Raw genomic sequence first — 22227 nt, forward strand, 5'->3', positions numbered from 1 at the left:
CTCGCTCTGCCGCCCAGGCTGGAGTGCAGTGGCCGGATCTCAGCTCACTGCAAGCTCCGCCTCCCGGGTTTACGCCATTCTCCTGCCTCAGCCTCCCCAGTAGCTGGGACTACAGGCACCCGCCACCTCGCCCGGCTAGTTTTTTGTATTTTTTAGTAGAGACGGGGTTTCACCATGTTAGCCAGGATGGTCTCGATCTCCCGACCTCGTGATCCGCCCGTCTCGGCCTCCCAAAGTGCTGGGATTACAGGCTTGAGCCACCGCGCCCGGCCGAGCATAAATTCTTACAACAAGGAACTCAAAGATGTGCTGAAATGCTCTATAGATTGATGATGACGACGATGACTTAAAAGAGGCAGGGCCACAGATTTGGACACTTGAAACGTGCAGTTTTTCAATAGACAAAAGTATTAAGAAAGTTCATCATCCTCAAGTAAGATCCTTTGATGGAACTAAGCCTCCATGTCACCCACGGAATAACATGCCAACAAACAGTGCAAGATTTTTTTGATGACTCAAAAAAAAAGAAAAAGTAGCTTCCTACACTTCTCACTAAGCACCTGCAAACGTAAACACAGAACCTTCCATGGTTAAGGATCTGCAGCACTGAAGCTGAACAGAGCTTGACAGTAGTATTATTTGGCCTCCTCCAACAAGTCAACATCTGCATCAGAACCTAGTTCTTTCAACACTGATGATCATCCTGACATTCTGTCAAGATTCAACTTAGCCTGATGTCTCACTGCTTATCTACAATGCTACAACACGTGACAGTGTTAGGCACCATCCAGCAATCATCATCATCATCATCATTATACTTGGGTTATCAAGAGAGAAGCAGGATTTTGATGAGTGTTCACATGCTCATTCAGGTCACAAAACAAAAGCAATCTGTGAATGTTAAAACGAAGAAATTTTAATGTTCTGGGTGACATATACTCTGTAGGTGGGCCTGCAATGGTTGTGTCTGCGTTGAACACGTAGAGACTATTTTTCTTGTCAGGATTCTCTAAACAATACAATCAAACAACTATTTACATAGCTTTTACAATGCATGAGGTATTAAAAGTAATCTAGAGATGACTTACACAGTATACAGGAGGATGTGCATAGGTTACATGCAAATATGCCATATAACAAAGGACTTGACATCTGTGGATTTAGGGGGTGCTGGAACCAATCCCTTGCAATATATTGGGGGATAACTGTATTTAAAAAATTGAAACTACAGCCGGGCGTGGTGGCTCAAGCCTGTAATCCCAGCACTTTGGGAGGCCGAGACGGGCGGATCACGAGGTCAGGAGATCGAGACCATCCTGGCTGACACGGTGAAACCCCGTCTCTACTTTAAAAATACAAAAAAAAAAAAACTAGCCGGGCGAGGTGGCGGGCGCCTGTAGTCCCAGCTACTCAGGAGGCTGAGGCAGGAGAATGGCGTGAACCCAGGAGGCGGAGCTTGCAGTGAGCTGAGATCCAGCCACTGCACTCCAGCCTGGGCGGCAGAGCGAGACTCCGTCTCAAAAAAAAAAAAAAAAAAAAATTGAAACTACTTAAGGCTTTATCCCGTGTTTACATTCATAGGGTCTATCTCCAAAGTGAGTTCTTTCAGTTTCTGAAATTGAATAAAAGTACTGAATGTTTTCCCACATTCCATACATTTACAGAGTATCTTTCCAGTGAGTCCTTTTATGTCTATGCAAGGAACGGAGAGAACTCAGTGCCTTCCCACATTCCTTACATTCATACAGCTTCTCTCCAGTGTGAGTTTTTTCATGTCCTCGAAGGAAACGGGAACGAGTGAAGGCTTTACCACATTGGAGACATTCATAGGGTTTCTCTCCAGTGTGAATTCTTTCATGTCTTAGAAGGCAAGTGAGCCAAGAGAATGCTTTCCCACATTCCTTACATTCATACGGCTTCTCTCCAGAGTGAATCCTTTCGTGGACTTTTAAGTTACTGAAATGACTGAAGGCTTTCCTACATGTTTTACACTCATAAGGTTTTTCTACTGTGTGGATCCTTTTATGCTGAGAAAGGTATTTGAAACAACTGAACGCTTTCCCACATTCCTTACACTCATACGGCTTCTCTCCAGTGTGCGTTGTCTCATGATTTTGAAAGGAAGAGAGATCGCTAAAGGCTTTCCCACATTTACATTTATACGGTTTCACTCCAGTGTGAGTTGCTTCATGTCTTCGAAGGGAACCGGACAGACTGAAGGCTTTACCACATTGTTTACATTGATAGGGTTTCTCTCCAGTGTGAGTCCTTTCGTGTCTTTGAAATAAACTGGGACAACCGAAGGCTTTCCCACATATCTTGCATTTCTGGGGTCCATCTCCTGTGTGTGTTATCATGTGACTTCGAAAGCTTGAGCTATGAGATAAAACTTTCCCACACTGCTTACATTCATAGAGTTTCTCTCCAGTGTGAGTCGTTTCATGATTTCGAACCGAACTAGGACAATCAAAGCCTTTCCCACATATCTTACATTTATGAGGTCCATCTCCAGTGTGCCTTATCATGTGTCTTCGAAAGCTTGTGTGATGATAAAACGTTTTCCCACATTGCTGACACGCATAGGGTTGTTCTCCCGTGTGAGTCCTTTCGTGGAGTCGAGTGTAATAGTAACAGCTGAAGGCTTTCCCACATTGTGTACATTTATAGGGTTTCTCTCCGGTGTGAGTTCTTTCATGTCTTAGATAGGTACTGTAATCAGGAAAGGCTTTGGAACACTGTTTACATTCATACGCTTTCTCTCCCGTGTGGATTCTCTCATGTCTTAGATAGGAACTGTAAAAAGGAAAGGCTTTGGAACACTGCTTACATTCATACGGTTTCTCTCCAGTGTGCGTTCTTTCGTGCAAATGAAATAAACTGGGCCAAACAAAGGCTTTCCCACACAACTTACATTTATAAGGTCCATCTCCATGGTGTGCCGCCATGTGTCTGCGAAGGTTTCCAAGAGAACTAAAGGTTTTTGCACATTCTTTACAATCGAAGGGTTTCTTTCCGGTGGGAGGCCTTTCATGTGTCTGAAAGGAATGCTGATGATTGATGGTTTTCCCACGTTGTTTATTTGTATATGGCTTCTCTCCATATTCCTGATGCTCACATGATTTGTGTCCAGTGTCAACTCTGATGTTGCAATTAAGAGATGAATGACCCATGGCGACTTCTCCACACCCACTGCTGTCACATGGATTTACTTGAGGAGTGTTCTTGTTCACAATACTATCTGGAACGTGGCCAAAAGTTTCTCCACATTGACTATCATCTTTAATTTCACATGTATGACTTCTGTAACAAATAAGAAATACATTACTAAAGGTTTGTTTACAAGTGATTTTATGTGTATTGAAGTACTAGATTTACATGTTTAACATTATCATGCAAAGTACAGGCTTCATCCTGTTTGAATGTGAAGAGACAGTGCTGTGTAAGATGGTCCCATGACAGCTATTAGCAAAACAGTGATATTCACATGGAGATTCTTTCTTCTTTCTTTCTTTCTTTCTTTTTCTTTCTTTTGAAACGGAGCTTTGCGCTTGTTGCCCAGGCTGGAGTGCAATGGCGCAATCTCGGCTCACCGCAACCTCTGCCTCCCAGGTTCAAGCAATCCTCCTGCCTCAGCCTCCCAAGTAACTAGGATTACAGGCATGCGCCACCACGCCTGGCTAATTTTGTATTTTTAGTAGAGACGGGGTTTCTCCATGTTGGCCAGGCTGGTCTTGAACTCCCAACCTCAGGTGATCTACCCACCTCAGCCCCCGAAAGTGCTGGGATTATAGGCGTGAGCCACCACTCCTGGCCCACATGGAGATTCTTAATTCCATTTCCAAGGGAACTATTTTGCAAAGACTGAATAGCTATGTCACATTTAACTATATGTTCCTGGGGAAAATTTTTTTTTATAGAGATGGGGATCTCACTATGTTGCCCAGGCTGATCTCAAACTCCTAGAGTCAAGTAATCCTCCCACCTTGGCCTCCCACAGTGCTGGGATTACATGTGTGAGCCACTGTGCTTGGTCAGAAAAAGAATTATTAGAATGAACAAATTTAAGCTGGGCTTGTTTACTTTCTCTGCTTGTTTTTAAAATTTTCTTATCATTCTATGAACCACTGCAGGGACATAGCTTTCTTTTGTGAGCGCAAATTACCTTAGATTTCTCCTGGGATTTTGGCACTGATCTCCAATGTTCTGGTCCTCCCATTTCGTTTCTAAAAGGTAGACCCAGGAAAATCACTAAAAATTTTTACAAAATTGTAGAAAAACTCTTAAGATTTTACGTGTACTGCAATCAGGCATGATTCATTCACCAAAGTACATGTGACTCTTCAACAACATGGGTTTGAACTGCACAGCTCCACTTATACATGAATGTTCTTCAGTCTCTGCTACCCCTGGGATGGCAAGACCAACCCCTCCTCTTCCTCAGCCCACTCAATGTGAAGACGACAAGAGTGAGAACCTTTATGATGATCTACTTCCACTTAATGAATAGTAAATATAGTTGCTCTTCTTTTTTTTTTTTGAGACGGAGTCTTGCTCTGTCACTGAGGCTGGAGAGCAGTGGGCACGATCTCAGCTCACTGTCAGCTCTGCCTCCCGGGTTCACGCCATTCTCCTGCCTCAGCCTCCCGAGTAGCTGGGACTACAGGCGCCCGCCACCACGCCTGGCTAATTTTTTTTGTAATTTTAGTAGAAACAGGGTTTCTACTAAATTAAACGGGCTAATCACCATTAGCCAGGATGGTCTCGATCTCCTGACTTCGTGATCCACCCGCCTCGGCCTCCCAAGGTCCTGGGATTACAGGCGTGAGCCACTGCGTCCGGCCAGTTTCTCTTCTTATGATTCTCATCAACATTTTCCTTCCCTAGCTCACTTTATTGTGAGAGTACAGTATATAATACATGTGACATACAATATATGGATTAATCTAATGTTTATGTTATCAATAAGTGGGCCAGTCAACAATAGATTATTAGTGGTTAAGTTGTGGGGGACAAAAAACGTTATTAAAGGATGCAAGTCTATTTGAGGGGCTGGCACCTCTAAACCCTGTGTTGTTCAAGGGCCAACCATATGTCCTTTCCATATTTCAAATCACGAACAGCGTTGATGACCAGGAAACAAATGTCTCCAATTGACTGAGTGAAGAGATGATGTCATCCTTACCTATACAGTCCAGATTCCTAATGGTTTCCTGCATGACATTTCTGTAGAGACTCTTCTGTGATGGACCCAGCAAAGCCCACTCCTCTTGTGTGAAGTTCACAGCCACATCTTCAAAGGCCACTGAGTCCTGAAACATCCCACATGTGCGGAGGAAGGTTGAGACGGACAGCACTGAGAATCCATACTCACTGCATAAACTTTGCATGATGCTGTGGTTTCCAAGCATTTATTCAATGACATAGTAAACCCACTCTTACTCTGTCTACACTCACTTTTTCCAACAAAACCATTGTGATGCTTTAGTTGAATGTGTTTGGTAAAGTAACAGTCGAATAGGAACCTGCCTCTTGTTGGTGAGTTAAGTGAGTGAGTCTTATTGCCTGTGTCACCATGATGTCTATTTCTACAGCGGTTTGTGTAGTTCTTGTCATGACAAAGTATAACTACCTATTGTGTAGAAGAATTACCACTCCCAGTCCTGAAACTGCATATCCTGACAAAGGCTCGTTTGCAAACTTGGATCTTTCATGGTGTCTAGGCACTGGACTAAGAAAGGGGTCCCACCAACGTAACTAAAGCAGAGGCTGAGTGGGCCTAAACTGTTTATGCAAAATATCGGGGCCAGGCATGGTGACTCAGGCCTGCAATCCCATCACTTTGGGAGGCCAAAGTGGAAGGATCACTTAAGAACAGGAGTTTAGGACCAGCATGGGTAACATAGTGAGCCCTTTTCTCAACAAAAAATAAAACTAGGTCTGACTCAGTGGCTCATGCCTGTAATCCCAGCACTTTGGGAGGCCAAGACAGGTGCATCACTTAAGCCCAGGAGTTCGAGACCAGCCTGGGCAACATGGTGAGACCTTGTCTCTACAAATAATAATAATAAAAAAAAAATACCAAGATGTGGTGGCACATGCCTGTAGTCCCAGATATCCAGGATGCTGAGGTGAGAGCATCACCCAAGCCCAGGAGGTTGGGGTTGCAGTGAGCCGTGATCATGCCACTATACTCCAGCTTAAAAAATACAGTGAGATCCTGTCTCAAAAAATATAATAAAAGTAAAAATATATATTTTAACTCCTATTCCCCCTCTGAGAGTTTGGAAGTTTGTTATATGGTCAGCAGAGAGAGAATACCTGTTAGCCACTGCTAGGTGTGAATGCTTGTGCTCTCCAAAACTCATGCTGAAACTTCATCCTCAATATGACAATAATGAAATGTGGGGCTTTAAGAGTTGATTGGGAGGCCGGGAGCGGTGGCTCAAGCCTGTAATCCCAGCACTTTGGGAGGCCGAGACAGGCGGATCACGAGGTCAGGAGATCGAGACCATCCTGGCTAACACGGTGAAACCCCATCTCTACTAAAAAATACAAAAAACTAGCCGGGCGAGGTGGCGGGCGCCTGTAGTCCCAGCTACTCGGGAGGCTGAGGCAGGAGAATGGCGTAAACCCGGGAGACGGAGCTTGCAGTGAGCCGAGATCGCGCCACTGCACTCCAGCCTGGGTGACAGAGCCAGACTCCATCTCAAAAAAAAAAAAAAAAAAAAAAAAGAGTTGATTGGGACTGGGCGCGGTGGCTCACACCTGTAATTCCAGCACTTTGGGAGGTCAGGAGATTGAGACCATCCTGGCTAATACAGTGAAACTCCATCTCTACTAAAAATACAAAATATTACCTGGGTGTGGTGACGGGCACCTGTAGTCCTAGCTACTTGGGAGGCTGAGGCAGGAGAATGGCGTGAACCCGGGAGGCGGAGCTTGCAGTGAGCCAAGATCGTGCCACTGCACTCCAGCCTGGTCGACAGAGCAAGACTCTGTCTCAAAAAAAAAAAAAAAAAAAAAAGAGTTGATTGGATCTTGAGGGTTTGGACCTCAGGAATGTACTAATCCATTCATAGATAAATGGCTTAATGAATAAACGGGGTATCTCAGGAGTAGGCCTAGTGTCCTTATGAGAAGAGGAAGAGGCCTGAACTCTTCTCTGGGCCCCTGGCCATGCAATATCCTGTGCCATCTAGGGACTCTGCAGAGTCCCCACCAGCAAGGAGGCTCTTACCAGACGCCAAGCCTTGATCTTGGGCCTCCTAGCCTCCAGAAGTATAAAAAACAGTGTTTTTTATAAATTACCCAGGCTCAGGTAATCTTGTTATAAGTAACAAAATCAGACTAAGACAGTTATGAGTAAACACTCTGGACACTGGATCGCTACTGAGGGACCCTAGTATCTAACGTTTCACATGTTCGGTTGTAATTTGTTACATGGGATATTCAGCCCATCCTATGCAATTACACTAAGAGAGAACATTTGGAAACTGGCAACTGGTTTCCTCTAGACCAAACGTAGTTAAGCACAACAAAAGACTAATAAAAAATATTTCGCAGGCCGGGCACGGTGGCTCACACCTGTAATCCTAGCACTTTGGGAAGCCGGATGGGCGGATCACCTGAGGTCAGAAATTCAAGACCAGCTGGCCAACATGGCAAAACTCCGTCTCTACTAAAAAGTACAAAAATTAGGCAGGCATTGTGGCGGGCGCCTGTAATCCCAGCTACTTGGGAGGCTGAGGCAGACAGAATTGCTTGAATTGCAGAATTGCAGACAGGTTGCAGTAAACTGAGATCGTGCCACTGGACTCCAGCCTGGGGAAAAGAGCAAGACTCTGTCTCAAAAAACAAAACCAAAAACAACCCACTATCTCAATGGAAAAATTACAAATTTTGCACTGGATAATGACAAAGGAGAAGGAAAGACGGGGAAAGATTGCACATGTTCTAAGAAAAAACTCAATGTCACCTCTCATGATTATCTATAATATTCCCTAAATTCCTAAAGAGACTTTTAGTAGTCAACAAAGATTATATTGCCAAACCTAATAAAAGTCACCAATGTCTGAAAAGGTTAAAAACCTTCTAACCAGCCGGGCGCGGTGGCTCACGCCTGTAATCCCAGCACTTTGGGAGGCCGAGGTGGGTGGACCACAAGGTCAGGAGATTGAGACCATCCTGGCCAACATGGTGAAATCCTGTCTCTACTAAAAATACCAAAAAACTTAGCTGGGTGTGGTGGTGTGCAGGCGTGTAATCCCAGCTACTGAGGAGGCTGGGGCAAGAGAATTGCTTGAACCTGGGAGGCGGACACTGCAATGAGCCAAGATCGCACCACTGCAGTCCAGCCTGGTGACAGAGCGAGACTCCGTCTCAAAAACAAACAAACAAAAAACAAAAAGAAACCCCCCCAAAAACCCTTCTAACCAAGAAAGTTATAGCTTTCCAAAAACAGATAAAGGATTTTGAAACTATAATATTTGGCATCCCATACTATTAACAGGGAGATAAACAGACAGAAAAAGGAAAGCAAAAAATGGTAGAAGAGCTTAGTGGAGTTTTTATCTGTCCTTGGCCCAATCCCTCCTCACATCAAAGCCAATCTCAAAGACAGCAGACCAAGTTTTCAGTGTGGATCCCTAGAGGTAGCAGATCAGGTCTTATCTGCAAATTATTGCCTTTGTATTTTCCAATCGTCTGGGGACTATCCAAAGGTCTGAAAGGAGGTTCTCTTTTCTACTTCATCAGTAATGGAACCCAATCAGGGTCAAATGTGTCAAGAACTGTTTCAAAATGTTGCAAAATACACAAAAAGCCTGCGATCTCCTGGAACAACAGATTACAGTTAAGACGCACAGCAGACCTACTAAGTCGTGGGAAGAAAAGCTGGAGATAAAATTTCCTTCAGAAATTAGGGTACTGGAGGCCAGGCACGATGGCTCATGCCTGTAATCTTGGCACTTTGGGAGCCCAAGGCGGGTGGATCACCTGAGGTCAGGAGTTCAAAACCAGCCTGGCCAACATGGCAAAACCCCGTCTCTACTAAAAATACAAAAAAAATTGGCCAGGCGCCAATTTTTGGGAAGCCGAGGTGGGTGGATCACGAGGTCAGGAGATTGAGACCATCCTGGCTAACACAGTGAAACCCCTAATAAAAAAAAAAAAAAATTAGCCAGGTGTGGTAGCGGGCGCCTGTAGTCCCAGCTACTCAGGAGGCTGAGGCAGGAGAATGGCGTGAATCCGCGAAGCAGAGCTTGCAGTGAGCCAAGATTGCGCCACTGCACTCCAGCTTGGGCGTGGTGGTGAGCTCCTTGTAATCTCAGTTACTCAGGAGGCTGAGGCAGAGAGAATTGCTTAAAACCCAGTAGGCGGAAGTTGCAGTGAGCTGAGATCGCACCACTGCACTCCAGCCTGGGCAACAGAGTGAGACTCCATCTCGAAAAAAAAAAAAAAAAAGAAAGAAATTAAGGTACTGAAAAGCACCCAGTTATATTAGGGAATATTTTTGTTATACCTACCTGATCTAACAGATACAAATTTGTTTGAAATAATACTAGCAATGTATTGGGTAGTAACAGGTTCCAATAGGGCAAATGAATGACAGTGATGTTATATTGGATGGGAGGAAGGAATTTGGAACAGTAAGTAATACCAGTGCTACTCTCAAAGCCAGTATAGCATTATTTGAAACTGAAGGTCCATTAGTTGTAAATGGTGTACTACAAACTCTAGGGAATTCACTAATAAAATTTAAGAAACAAGTAGACTTATGGCCGGGTGCGGTGGCTCACGCCTGTAATCCCAGCACTTTGGGAGGTGAGGCAAGTGGATCACAAGGTCAGGAGATCAAGACTAGCTTGACCAACATGGTGAAACTCCGTCTCTACTAAAAATACAAAAATTAGCCGGGCATGGTGGCATGCCTGTAATCCCAGCTATTGGGAAGCTGAGGCAGGAGAATTGCTTGAACCTGGGAGGCAGAGGTTGTAGTGAGCCGAGATCGTGCCATTGTACTCCAGCCTAGGTGACAAAAGCAAAACTCCGTCTCAAAAAAAAAAAAAAAAAAAAGAATCATACAGAATGCTCAGTTAAAATGAAAGCAGAAAAAGTGAAGAAGTTAAAAAAACAGTCAAGTATAAGAATAGAAAACAATAACATATATACATATTACCAATTATGTCAATACCACTTTGAATGTGTATTAGCTATACATACCAGTTAAAAAGACATGGACTGGCTGAATAGAATAAAAAAAACAAGGCTGGTCAGCACGGTGACTCATGCCTGTAAGCCCTGCATTTTGGAATGCTGAGACGGGTGCATTGCTTGAGGCCAGGAGTTTGAGACCAGCCTGGCCAATGTGGTGAAATCCCGTCTTTACTAAAAATACAAAAAAATTAGCCTGGCGTGGCGATGCATGCCTATAATCTCAGCTACTCGGGAGGCCGAGGCATGAGATTCACTCGAACCCAGGAGGCGGAGGCTGCAGTGAGCTGAGATTGTGCCACTGCACTCCAGCCTGGGCAAGACAGCAAGACTCTGTCTCTTAAAAAAAACCAACAAATAAAACAAGACTCAGCAATGTGTACATGAAAACCATTTTAAACTGAAAGACACACATACATGAAATATAAAGGTATGGAGGAATATATGACATTCTTGCCCTAATCAAAAGAAATATGGAACAGCTATTTTAAATTCAGATAAATCACATTTTAGGTCAAGGAAAGATACAAGGGATGAAGAGATTTCATAAAGATAAAGAAGTCAATTCTACAAGAAGACATAATAATCCTTAATATCTACGCTCATAAAACAAATCATCAAAATACATAAGGCAAAACTTATAAAACCACATGGCAAAATACACATGCCCTAGATGGCTTCCCAGTACCTACTGGCATTCAATGCTTGCTAACCTCTTCTTTCTGGGATCTCTAAGTAATACATAGTTTCTGTTATTTCTTGCATTTTGTTGAGTTGCTTTCTCTGTGTCTTACCTGACCAATATACCTGAATCTAATTTCTACCCAGTCAGGGCTTTCTTTGTAAGATTATTTTGGCAGTGGCTACCTTGGTAATAATAAAATAAAAACAGGTCAGACAATGGGCCATAAGGTGTCTACCAGAAAAAACAATTAGGTCACCTGGCCAGATAAAGAAGTACTATCCTACAGGTTATGTTTGGAAATTAACCTGTTTGGGGAGGTCTTATGATTTAGGGCTTACATCTTGTCCCTGAGTAAAGAATCTTTTTCTTTTTTTTTGAGGGGGACAGAGTTTCGCTCTTGTTGCCCAGGTTGGAGTGCAATGGCGTGATCTCAGCTCACTGCAACCTCTGTCTCCTGGGTTCAAGTGATTTTTCTGCCTCAGCCTCCCAAGTAGCTGGGATTACAGGCCTGCGCCACCCTGCCCAGCTAATTTTGTATTTTTAGTACAGACAGGGTCTCACCGTGTTGGTCAGGGTGGTCTTGAACTCCCAACCTCAGGTGATCCACCCGCCTCAGCCTCCCAAAGTGTTGGGATTACAGGCATGAGCCACCGCACCCGGCCGTTTTCTTATGTAAGTAGGTCCTAAAGGAAGGAACTGAGAAATTCAACTCTGAAAATTAAGAAGAGTTGTGCGTGACTTATGCCTGTCATCCCAACACTCTGGGAGGTTGGGGCGGGAGGACTGCTTGAGTTTGAGACCAGCCTAGGCAACATGGCAAAAAAATTTAAAAATTGGCCAGGGATGGTGGCATGTGCCTGCAGTTCCAGCTACATAGGAGACTAAGGCAGGAGGATTGCTTGAGCCCAGGAATCTGAGGCTGCAGTGAGCCATGATCCCAGAACTGCACTCCAGCCTGGGTGACAGTGCAAGACCCTGACTTAAAAATTAATTAATTAATTAATGAGAAAATGGCTGAAAATTATTTCACAGAAGATGAAAGGCCATATAGAAGAAATGCTCAGCACCAATGCTAATCAGTAAAAAGCAACATATAATCACACGGAGATAAATATTCGTAAGGAATAAACACACATGCACACATGGTCTGCCAGTTAATCCATATGTGCCAATAGGTTTTCCTAGTACATTTAAATTTATCCATAATCTACAACCCAGCACATTTCCCCCCGTATGTACAAAATTTATAAAGTGTTATCATTTGGGGACAAAAACAAAGATGACATTGTCAACGAAGTCCAACAAAAATGAAACAATTCAAATCCTATGAGCTGTGCAATATGAGAGTGAAGTGGGTGACCCACACCTCAGACAGCAGCATGTATCAAACAGACTGAGGCAAAGAAACTAAAAAAAACCGGCCAGGCGTGGTGGCTCATTCTGCAATCCCAGCATTTTGGGAGGCTGAGGCAGGCGAATCACCTGAGATCGGGAGTTCGAGACCAGCCTGACAAACATGGAGAAACCCTGTCTCTACTAAAAATACAAAATTAGCCAGGTGTGGTGGTGCACGCCTGTAATCCCAGCTTCTCAGGAGGCTGAGGCAGGAGAATCACTTGAACCCGGGAGACAGAGGTTGCCATGAGCCGAGATTGCACCATTGCACTTTAGCCTGGGCAACAAGAGCAAAACTTCGTCTCAAAAAAACAAAAAAACCTTTTCAGCATCATATTAATGGAATATTAAGTGTAATATTAATTAACTGAAAACTCAGAAGAGAGAAAACTATGCATCTGGATTCACACATGATAAACATATAATGAATAATAGACAGTCAGTTTAAGGCTTTGACCTGTGGTGCCTCTGACTTCTCATAACAAAGGTGTGCTGTTTGCTGAACACCAACCAATTCTCCAGCAACAACTGGGTGTCCAATAATTCAATTCTTACCCTACCCAGAATTAACACAGATCCCTTAAGTTTCTTACTAGAGGGCTCAGTCCCACAACAGGCCCCACTGCAGATGTCATTTATAAGGCCCAGGAACTAACCTTTTAACCAACTGTGTATAAATACAACAGCACCATCCTCCAGTTCAATAACTGGCTAAAGGCCAGGCACAGTGGCTCACACCTGTAATCCCAGCATTTTGGGAGGCCAGGGCAGGTGGATCACCTGAGGTCAGGAGTTCGAGACCAGCCTGGCCAACATGGAGAAACGCCACCTCTACAAAAAAGGCAATATTAGTCAGGCATGGTGGTGCATGCCTGTAGTCCCAGCTACTCGGGAGGCTGAGGCAGGAGGATCGCTTGATCCGGGAGGCGGAGGTTGCAGTGAGCTGAGATTGCGCCACTGCACTCCAGCCTGGAGAGAGAGTGAGACTCCACCTCAAAAAAAAAAAAGAAAAGAAAAGAAAAAAAGAAACAACTACCAATTTTTTTTAGGCTGGACACGGTGACTCACACCTGTATTCTCAGCACTTTGGGAGGCCAAGGTAGGAGAATCACCTGAGGTTGGGAGTTCAAGACCAGCCTGGGCAACATGGCAAAACCCTGTCTCTACAAAAAATACAAAAATTAGCTGGGCATGATGGTGCACGCTTGTAGTTCCAGCTACTTGGGGGATTGAGGCAGGAAGACTGTTTGAGCCCAGAAGATGGAGGTTGCAGTGAGCTGAGATCATGCCACTGCACTCCAGCCTAGAAGGCAGAACAAGATTCTGTCTCAAAAATTTAAAAAGACCAAATATTTTTAAAAATTATATCACAGACCCAAATAAACTCTCAGATTCATAAACCCCTTCATCCAGCAGGCAGAATCAAAAGGAGTCTTTCTCTAAGTCAGCCCCAACAGACTTTTAAATTTGTACAATACTCTGATTAAACAACACAGTGAATATAAAACCAGACTTCTAATAATGTTGAATTTAACCCCAGCTCTGTAATATCGGTTAATAGCTAGAATTAAATAAATCACCTCAGACCAGGTTAGGTGGCTCACACCTGTAATCTCAGTACTTTGGGAGGCCGAGGCAGCTGGATCACTTAAGCCCACAAGTTCAAGACCAGCCTGGGCAACATGGCAAAACCCCATCTCTATGAAAAATACAAAAATTAGCTGGGCCTAGTGGCGCATGCCTGTAGTTTCCGCTACTCGGGAGGCTGAGGTGGGAGGATCGCTTGAGCCTGGGAGGCAAGGTGGAGGTTGCAGTGAGCTGAGATCATGCCACTGCACTCTAGCCTGGGAAACAGAGTGAGACTCTGCCTTAAAAAATAAAAAGAAGGCCGGGCGCGGTGGCTCAAGCCTGTAATCCCAGCACTTTGGGAGGCCGAGACGGGCGGATCACGAGGTCAGGAGATCGAGACCATCCTGGCTAACACGGTGAAACCCCATCTCTACTAAAAAATACAAAAAACTAGCCGGGCGAGGTGGCGGGCGCCTGTAGTCCCAGCTACTCGGGAGACTGAGGCAGGAGAATGGCGTGAACCCGGGAGGCGGAGCTTGCAGTGAGCTGAGATCCGGCCACTGCACTCCAGCCTGGGCGACAGAGCGAGACTCCGTCTCAAAAAAAAAAAATAAAATAAAAATAAAAAAAAATAAAAATAAAAAAAAATAAAATAAAAAGAAAAGAAAAGAAACCACCTCAGCCTTCTACCACCTGTCCTGTGTGTTCTGAACAAGCAGCTGAATGCAATGTAACACCCTCTGCATTGCTTCGACTATGCCCCCTTTTTAACCTGTAACACCACCAGACAAAAACCCCACCAAATTCCCACTTTTGCCTCAGAAATGATTAGCTGAACAATTTTGTCTTCACTAACCAGCCTGCACAAAATTAATGTAGAGCAAACCTTCCTTAAGTTTCTCTCCCTGCTGGACTCAGTCTGAGCCACAATTCCTCTTTTTAATTAATCTACTTATTTATTTATTTTGAGATGGAGTCTTGCTCTGTCACCCAGGCTGGAGTGCGGTGGCTCACAATCTCGGCTCACTGCAACCTCCGCCTCCCGGGTTCAAGCGATTCTCCTGCCTCAGTCTCCCGAGTAGCTGGGACTATAGGCATGTGCCACCACACCCAGGTAATTTTTGTATTTTTAGTAGAGACGGGGTTTTGCCAAGTTGGCCAGGCTGGTCTCGAACTCCCGGCTTCAGGTGATCCACTCGCCTTGGCCTCCCAAAGTGTTGGGATTACAGGCGTGAGCCATGTGCCCGGCCACAATCCCTCCTTTTTAACCTCTCCTAAGAACTGACTGGAGTCAAGGGGAAACATTCTCTGATGTAGGATCTGATTTTCACCTTCCATCCTGCTCTCTCTCCTACCTTCTTTCTAATATTGTTTGCTCTTCACTTTGAAAAGCAATTTTTCTGGCTGTGCGTGGGGGCTCATGCCTGTAATCCCACCACTTTGGGAGGCCGAGGCAGGCTGATCACTTGAGGTCAAAAGATTGAGACCATCCTGGCTAACACGGTGAAGCCCCATCTCTACTAAAAATACAAAAATTAGCTGGGCATGGTGGCGGGCACCTGTAATCCTAGCTACACAGGAGGCTGAGGCAGGAGAATCACTTGAACCTGGGAGGCGGAGGTTGCAGTGAACTGAGATCGCACCACTGCACCCAGCATGGGCAACAGAGCGAGATCCCGTCTCAAAAAAGAAAAAGGAAAGCAATTTTCTGCCTAAGCTTTGTGATCCTTACAGACAGATCTTATAGTTGGTAGTTTTCTCCTTTTGCAATATGTTTTTAGAATGAAGTCACTTCTTGCCCAAATCCAGATTCATTTTACTTGAGAACATCTAGCAACATCCCCACAACGGTAACAAAGACTACCTCAGACAGGGCATCACCCCAAATGTCTCTGCCTGTGGATCTCCAACTTTCCAGTGCTCCGTAGCTTCTCTCAGTATAAAGGGCTCCTCCCATGTTTGGAATGAACAGGTTGGGACACCTGCCAGGGAGGTTCCCCAGGAAGAACCAACTCAACTGGGTCTTCAATGACCTCCCTTTGCAGGCTCCAGATTGATCTTAGCTCAGAGTCAGTGGCCTCAGGCTTCTCCACCCCAGTCAAGGCTACTCACTTACCCTTACCTGACTTACACGGGGGTATTTAAAAAAAACATACCACGTGTGATGAGTTCAGCAAAATCACTCCAATCCAGCGTTTGTATTTATAGGAGGGAAGAAAACCACAACACATCTATATTTTATAGCTCAATAGAAAAAGCACAAGTATCTATCCATTTCAGAAAACAAATTAATCTATCATTTTCCATAATAATAAATCATTTAGTAAATGAATAATGATATTTGAGTTCTTTAGCTGTTGGAAAGTCCTGTCCCACAGGATTTAGCATTAATCTGTCAAGTCCACATAACAGGAACAGAATAGAGTTATCCACTGTCTCAGATTCTCCACTCTACAAAGGAGAGGAACTAACATTTTGGTAAATCTTTATAATTCATCAATATATCCACCACACTTTCTTGCAAAAATGTATTCATTTTTCTGCAGTCATAAAGGAAAAGAGTTTTTCCCAATTTCTTTTCACTGCTAGGCCCTGAAATTCCATTTGAAATCATCCAATAAAAAAACAGACCTGAGGCCAGGCGTGGTGGCTCACTGCTGTAATCCCAGCACTTTGGGACGCCAAGGTAGGTGGAACACTTTAGGTCAGGAGTTCGAGACCAGCCTGGCCAACATGGTGAAACCCTGTCTCTACTAAAAATATTTTAAAAATTAGCTGGGCGTGGTAGCGTACGTCTGTAATCCTAGCTACTCAGGAGGCCAAGGTGGGAGGACTGCTTGAACCCACGAGGTTGAGACTGCAGTGAGCCGAGATCACGCCACTGTACTCCAGCCTGGGCAACAGAGTGAGACTCCGTCTCAAAAAAAAAAAAGTAAATAAAAGTTTTAAAAAGAAATAAAATATAGGACTAAATATGTAATTAGTTTTCTGAAACCCAACTTGTTCTTGCCGTTTTGAACATACTTTGCTTTCTTTATTAAGCTCTAATGATAAAATGCATTTAGCAGTTAATAAAAAGCTGAAGCTGAAATGAGTGAACAAATCTTTTCAAGATGACAAATGCAGGGAGGGGCTGACTGGAACACAGACAAATCTGACTCAAGTGTCAGGTCAGGTCCTCCTATCACTTGGGACATCTTCCACCTCCATGAACTGCTGAGTAATTACCCTCCCAGGAGAAGCTCCCTCAATACCGCCAACCAGCTGGCTCACCAGCCACGTGTCCCCAAGGAATGGAAACTGGGGTTGGGGAAGAAAAACTGAATGTGTTAAGGGCTTTGCTTTTTGAGGAACAGTATACTAGTGAACTCCTCCCACCCCAAGGCATCCGGCCGCTCCCCTATAAGGTCCCACCTCCCACCTCAGGCTGTCCTCTGGGAGGAGTTACTCAGAGCTGATATTCACTAGACACTACAAAAGACTCAGCAGCTACGAGCATCTTGGAGCAGCCACAAACAGTTCTGTAACCCAGGACCAGGACACCACAGAGACTGGGCTGAGGACAGATCACCCTATGCCATTTGCGAAGAGGAACCTTGACTGAAAATATTCGGATATCTCTATGTAGACAGGATAAAGGACAGTCACACATACACTTTTTTTTTTTTTGCAGTGGAGTCAAGTGGGCATTCTTTGCTTCCTCACATGTGAAATGTTCACAAAGCCAAAACAAATCTTTTAAAAAGAACCTTACTTGCTATGTGAAAAGAAAGTGACAATTAAAATAATGCCTCTGTTTGAAATATTGCCTGAGGGACAAAGAGTTCATAAAGTTGCTGTGAATTGAGAGAAAGTTAGCCTGGGGAAGGCTCTGAAACCAAGGGATTTGCTGCCAGCCCTAGGAGGAGTTAGGATGGGGGACAGGGTGGTGGATTTGAGACCCTGCTGCCCACATCTGTGGAAGACTCGGAGGGGAACCGGTCACCCTTGGGAAGAAAAAAGGGACTGGGGAACCCACCACAGCTCCTCTTCCCAAGCACAAAGCCCACACACACGAGTCTGGATTCTGCCTGGTGACCCTCCGTTGTCACCGTGCAGCCTCCTCACCGGGTTCACAGGAACTGCGAGCCAGGCTGGAGGCGAGATTGCAGTTAGATATTAACCAGGTGCTCTCAGCCCTGCTGCCTCGCAAGGCCGCCTCCCTGAGAGTCAGGTCACAGCAGACGCTGACCGCCGGCTTCCTCATCGTGCCTGGGGATAAGATCTCTGAGAGTTGCTCAAGAGTCGCCTGAGTTCTTTCTCGGATCCTGAATTGCAGCGGAAAGGCTGGCGCCAAGCAGGCTGAAGACCCCACGAGGGAGCCCACTCAGCAGGAGAATACGGTTTCTTCACCTCCAGTCCCAGGAGTCACCCCTCACTTCCCCACCAACCAGCGACCCCACACCCCAGCCGCCCCTGTCCACACCCCCAAACACCCCATCCCCAAACCTCTCAGGGACGCGGATCTGGGGTTTCCTCCCCTCTCCCCCATTAAACTGTTTCTGATGTAGCCTTCGGCGTCTCGGTGCAGTGACTCGGGCCGCGAACCTGTGCCGGTTACAGCCGCACAATCTGGGGAGACGCGGAGCTGCGGGCGCGGAGCTGCCCAGAGAGGGCGCCGGCCGCAGTGGCCGCGCAGGGAAGGGACAGGACGCCCGGGGTCCCGGCTGCCGCCTCAGCCCCATCTTGCGGCCGAGGGGACCAAGGGCCGAGCTGCGCCAGGGGCACTCTGGTTTGCAGACCCCGGAGTCGCCCAGGACGAGGCCCGGGTCCCCTCACGGTCGGTTCCGGCCAGTTCCAACCTGCCCCTTCTTTGCCTCGGGACGCCGGGCCCTGCACACTCACCATTTCCCGGCTTCTTGGTGTCCGGGTGTCCTCCCTATAAGCCAGCGTCCAGTGTGGGTCCCGGCGAGACAGACGCTGATACAGACCTTCCAGGGCGTCTCTCTCTCAGCGACAGACCCAGGACTCAGAGCGCAGGGGCGTGGAGAAGACTCCGCGGGCTCTTTGAACGTCGCACCCTCCTCCCTGCAGCGTGCCTGATTGACAGTTCTCACACACCCCGCCCCCTCGGCCCTGATTGGATAGTGCTCCAGATCCCGCCCCTTGGTGACTGATTGACAGAAGAAGCGATCTCGCAGTGCTGAGTGGAGCCGGATGAACAGGTTCCAGACACTGCCCTTGGCAAGGCGGGCTTCCTCCCAACGCAGTGACCTGACCCCTCCCGAAGTGACGTTTGCATTTTAGAATTTCCTGATTGTACTCAGTGGATTCTTCCTGCTTTTTCCTCCTGGACAGGGACTCACAAGTGTGTGCAGGGAATTCGAGGCCCCCTGTCCAGTGGGGCCATTCCCGGACCTCGGAGCAGGAGGGGATCCCAGGGCACACAGGCCACCCTGCAGCAGGAGGGAGGGCCTGATGTCCTCCAGGGATCAGGAATTTGGGATGAGGCTGTTGGCGACGTGGTCAAGCCGTTCCCTCACCTTATCTCACAATCTACTCATTTGCAGCCCAGAAGATAAAAACACGACAACAAAATAAAATTGTTAAGTATGTGGAAAAACTGGAATTATATGGCAGCAATATTTTGTAAAGAATCAAAAGAGAAGAAAAGCAAAAACTTGAACTAGCTCAGAGAAGCAGCCTATTGCACCAACTGTTCACAAGCAGACCCCCTTTCAGGAGGTCAAACGTATCCCCAAGCTGGGAAGCCAGACAATGATTCCTAAGACGGAGCCCCGGGGTGGATCAGAAGCTGGTGTTGGTGGGAGGGACAATTAAGAATTTAACTTTGAGATCTCAAAATACCTGTCCCCTCTGGACAGCGTGGAAATTCTCTCTCCTTATGCCATTAAATGTTCATAATTTAAACGCTTCGATCAAAAGCCGAGACATTAGACTTTGAATTTGAAAACATTAGCCTTTCTCCATGTATTTATGAAGTAAGAATACTAGACTTAAAAGCGTTATGGCCGGGCGCTGTGGCTGACGCCTGTAATTCCAGCACTTTGGGAGGCCGAGGCGGGTGGATCACCTGAGGTCGGGAGTTTGAGACCAGCTTGACAAACATGGTGAAACCCCGTTTCTACTAAAAATACGAAATTAGCCGGGTGTGGTGGCGCACGCCTGTAATCACAGCTACTCAGGAGGCTGAGGCAGGAGAATCGCTTGAACCCGAGAGGCGGAGGTTGCGGTGCGCCAAGATCGTGCCATTGCACTCCAGCCTGGGCAACAAGAGCAAAACTCCATGTCACCAAAAAAAAAAAAAAAAAGGGATCACGAGGTCAGGAGTCCGAGACCAGCCTGCCTGACAAACATGGTGAAACCCCGTCTCTACTAAAAATACAAAGATTAGTTGGGCGTGGTGGCGCGCGCCTATAACCCCAGCTACTCAGGAAGCTGAGGCAGGAGAATCGCTTGAACCTGGGAGGCAGAGGTTTCAGTGAGGCAACATCACACCACTGCACTCCAGCCTGGGCGACAGAGCGAGAAAACAAAACAAAACAAAACAAAACAAAACTCCATCTCAAAAAAAAAAAAAAAAAACTTGTTATAAACTAGAAGCTGGTACCCATGGCTAAATAGAAAGGAGCTGAACATGAGATGTCAATAGATCAAATGAAATCTTTAATCAACTTCTAGAAACTATAGCATTTTCTGCCAGGACAAATGGACACGTTTAGAAAACGAATGAAAAAAATGATGTCTCGGCCAGGTGCGGTGGCTCACGCCTGTAATCCCAGCACTTTGGGAGGCCGAGGCGGGCCGATCATGAGGTCAGGAGATGGAGACCATCCTGGCTAACACGGTGAAACCCCGTCTCTACTAAAAATACAAAAAATTAGCCGGGCGCGGTTGCACGCGCCTGTAATCCCAGCTACTCAGGAGGCTGAGGCAGGAGAATCGCTTGAACCCGGTAGGCGGAGGTTGTGGTGAGCGGAGATCAGGATCATGCCCCTGCACTCCAGCCCGGAAGACAGCGAGACTCCGTCTCAAAAAAAAATAAAATAAATAAAAAATAAATAAAAAATTAAGCGCGCGCACACGCACATACACATACACTCCCAGTCTATTATGCTAGAAACTGCTTTCTGAAGGATAAACTACCATTCTATTCTATGAAATGCTCCACCCCTCACTCCTCACATTAACTGCTCCTGGAACAATGTTCTATTTATTTGTTTCCACACATGTTAAAAGAGAGCACAATGTATCAAACTAACTGATTGTCAGGGATTTATATACAGATTTCGTATATTTTTACAAATGGCAACAAGTAAGTAGTTGATTTCTGCAATGATTTAAATACATATAAAAGCTTCCAGACAAAAATAGCTGTTCACATTACCATGATGAAGGAAAAATCAACAATCATGAGACCCACTTTCCCCAACCCCCAACAGGGAGAAAGGACAAAAGAAATCCTAAGAGAAGCTAGAAAGCTCAAAATTTGTGTGTGCAAGTTTAAACACAATATAGAAATTATTGCTGTTAGTTTCCTCACAGTCAGTTCTATGGCAACACTATGCTTTTCTGAATTAGGATGTTTATTTCCGAGGTTTTTTTTTTTTTTTTTTTTTGAGACAGAGTCTCGCTCTGTCACCCAGGCTGGAGTGCAGTGGCCCAATCTCAGCTCACTGCAAGCTCTGCCTCCCAGGTTTACACCATTCTCCTGCCTCAGCCTCCCAAGTAGCTGGGACTACAGGCACCCGCCACCGCGCCCAGCTAATTTTTTGTATTTTTAGTAGGGACGGGGTTTCACCGTGGTCTTGATCTCCTGACCTTGTGATCCACCTGCCTTGGCCTTCCAAAGTGCTGGGATTACAGGCGTGAGCCACCATGCCCGGCTGAGGTTTTTTTTTTTTTTTTTTTTAAAGAAAATGAAACACAACTCCTTCCCCAACCCTCTGTCACAAAGATCCTCTAATATCTGCTGCTGAATTTATATATATATTTTTTTACCATTTCAGTGTGAGTTAACTTTAATGCATGCTGTCAGGAGCTCAGTTCATGTTTCTGAAGGTCAATATTCAACTTCTCTAGTAGCTTGTTGAAAAGACTTTCCCCTTTAATTTATCTTGGCCTATTTGTTGCAAATTAATTAACTATCCATGAAGAGTGTCTTAGTCCGTGTGTGCTGCTATAATGAAATACTGCCAAATGGGCAATTTGTAAAGAATATTAATCAGTTTTCTCATAGTTCTGGATGCTGGGAATTCCAAGATAAAGGTGCCGGCACCTAGGGAAGGCCCTCTTACTGCATCTTCTGGAGGGAAGGAACACTGCATCCTCACAGGGCAGAAGACAGAGGGCAAGAGAGGGCGAAC

The 22227-nt window shown here is 45.6% G+C and overlaps 1 protein-coding gene across 5 annotated transcripts; it reads right to left on the reverse strand.

Annotated features, from left to right (window-relative positions):
• Window positions 1-894: 894 nt before the first annotated feature.
• Window positions 895-18881, reverse strand: ZNF823 (zinc finger protein 823). Of its 5 annotated transcripts, XR_013408960.1 has the most exons (5): window positions 18746-18881; window positions 5183-5309; window positions 4163-4223; window positions 1411-3300; window positions 895-1265 (listed from the first exon to the last, which is right to left on the reverse strand). XR_013408960.1 is itself a non-coding variant. In XM_028842825.2 (4 exons), exons 1-4 carry the CDS (start codon window positions 18746-18748, stop codon window positions 1659-1661), a joined length of 1833 nt encoding a protein of 610 aa, XP_028698658.2. In that variant the 5' UTR covers window positions 18749-18881; the 3' UTR covers window positions 895-1658. The 5 variants fall into 5 exon arrangements, 4 of the variants coding, with proteins under 4 accessions (XP_028698658.2, XP_077833848.1, XP_077833849.1 ...); XM_028842825.2 differs by having other exon boundaries at window positions 895-3300; XM_077977722.1 differs by lacking the exon at window positions 18746-18881 and adding an exon at window positions 6858-6882 and having other exon boundaries at window positions 895-3300.
• Between the last annotated feature and the right edge of the window lie 3346 nt (window positions 18882-22227).

Source organism: Macaca mulatta, chromosome 19, assembly GCF_049350105.2.
Source record: "Macaca mulatta isolate MMU2019108-1 chromosome 19, T2T-MMU8v2.0, whole genome shotgun sequence".
Lineage (NCBI taxonomy): Eukaryota > Metazoa > Chordata > Mammalia > Primates > Cercopithecidae > Macaca > Macaca mulatta.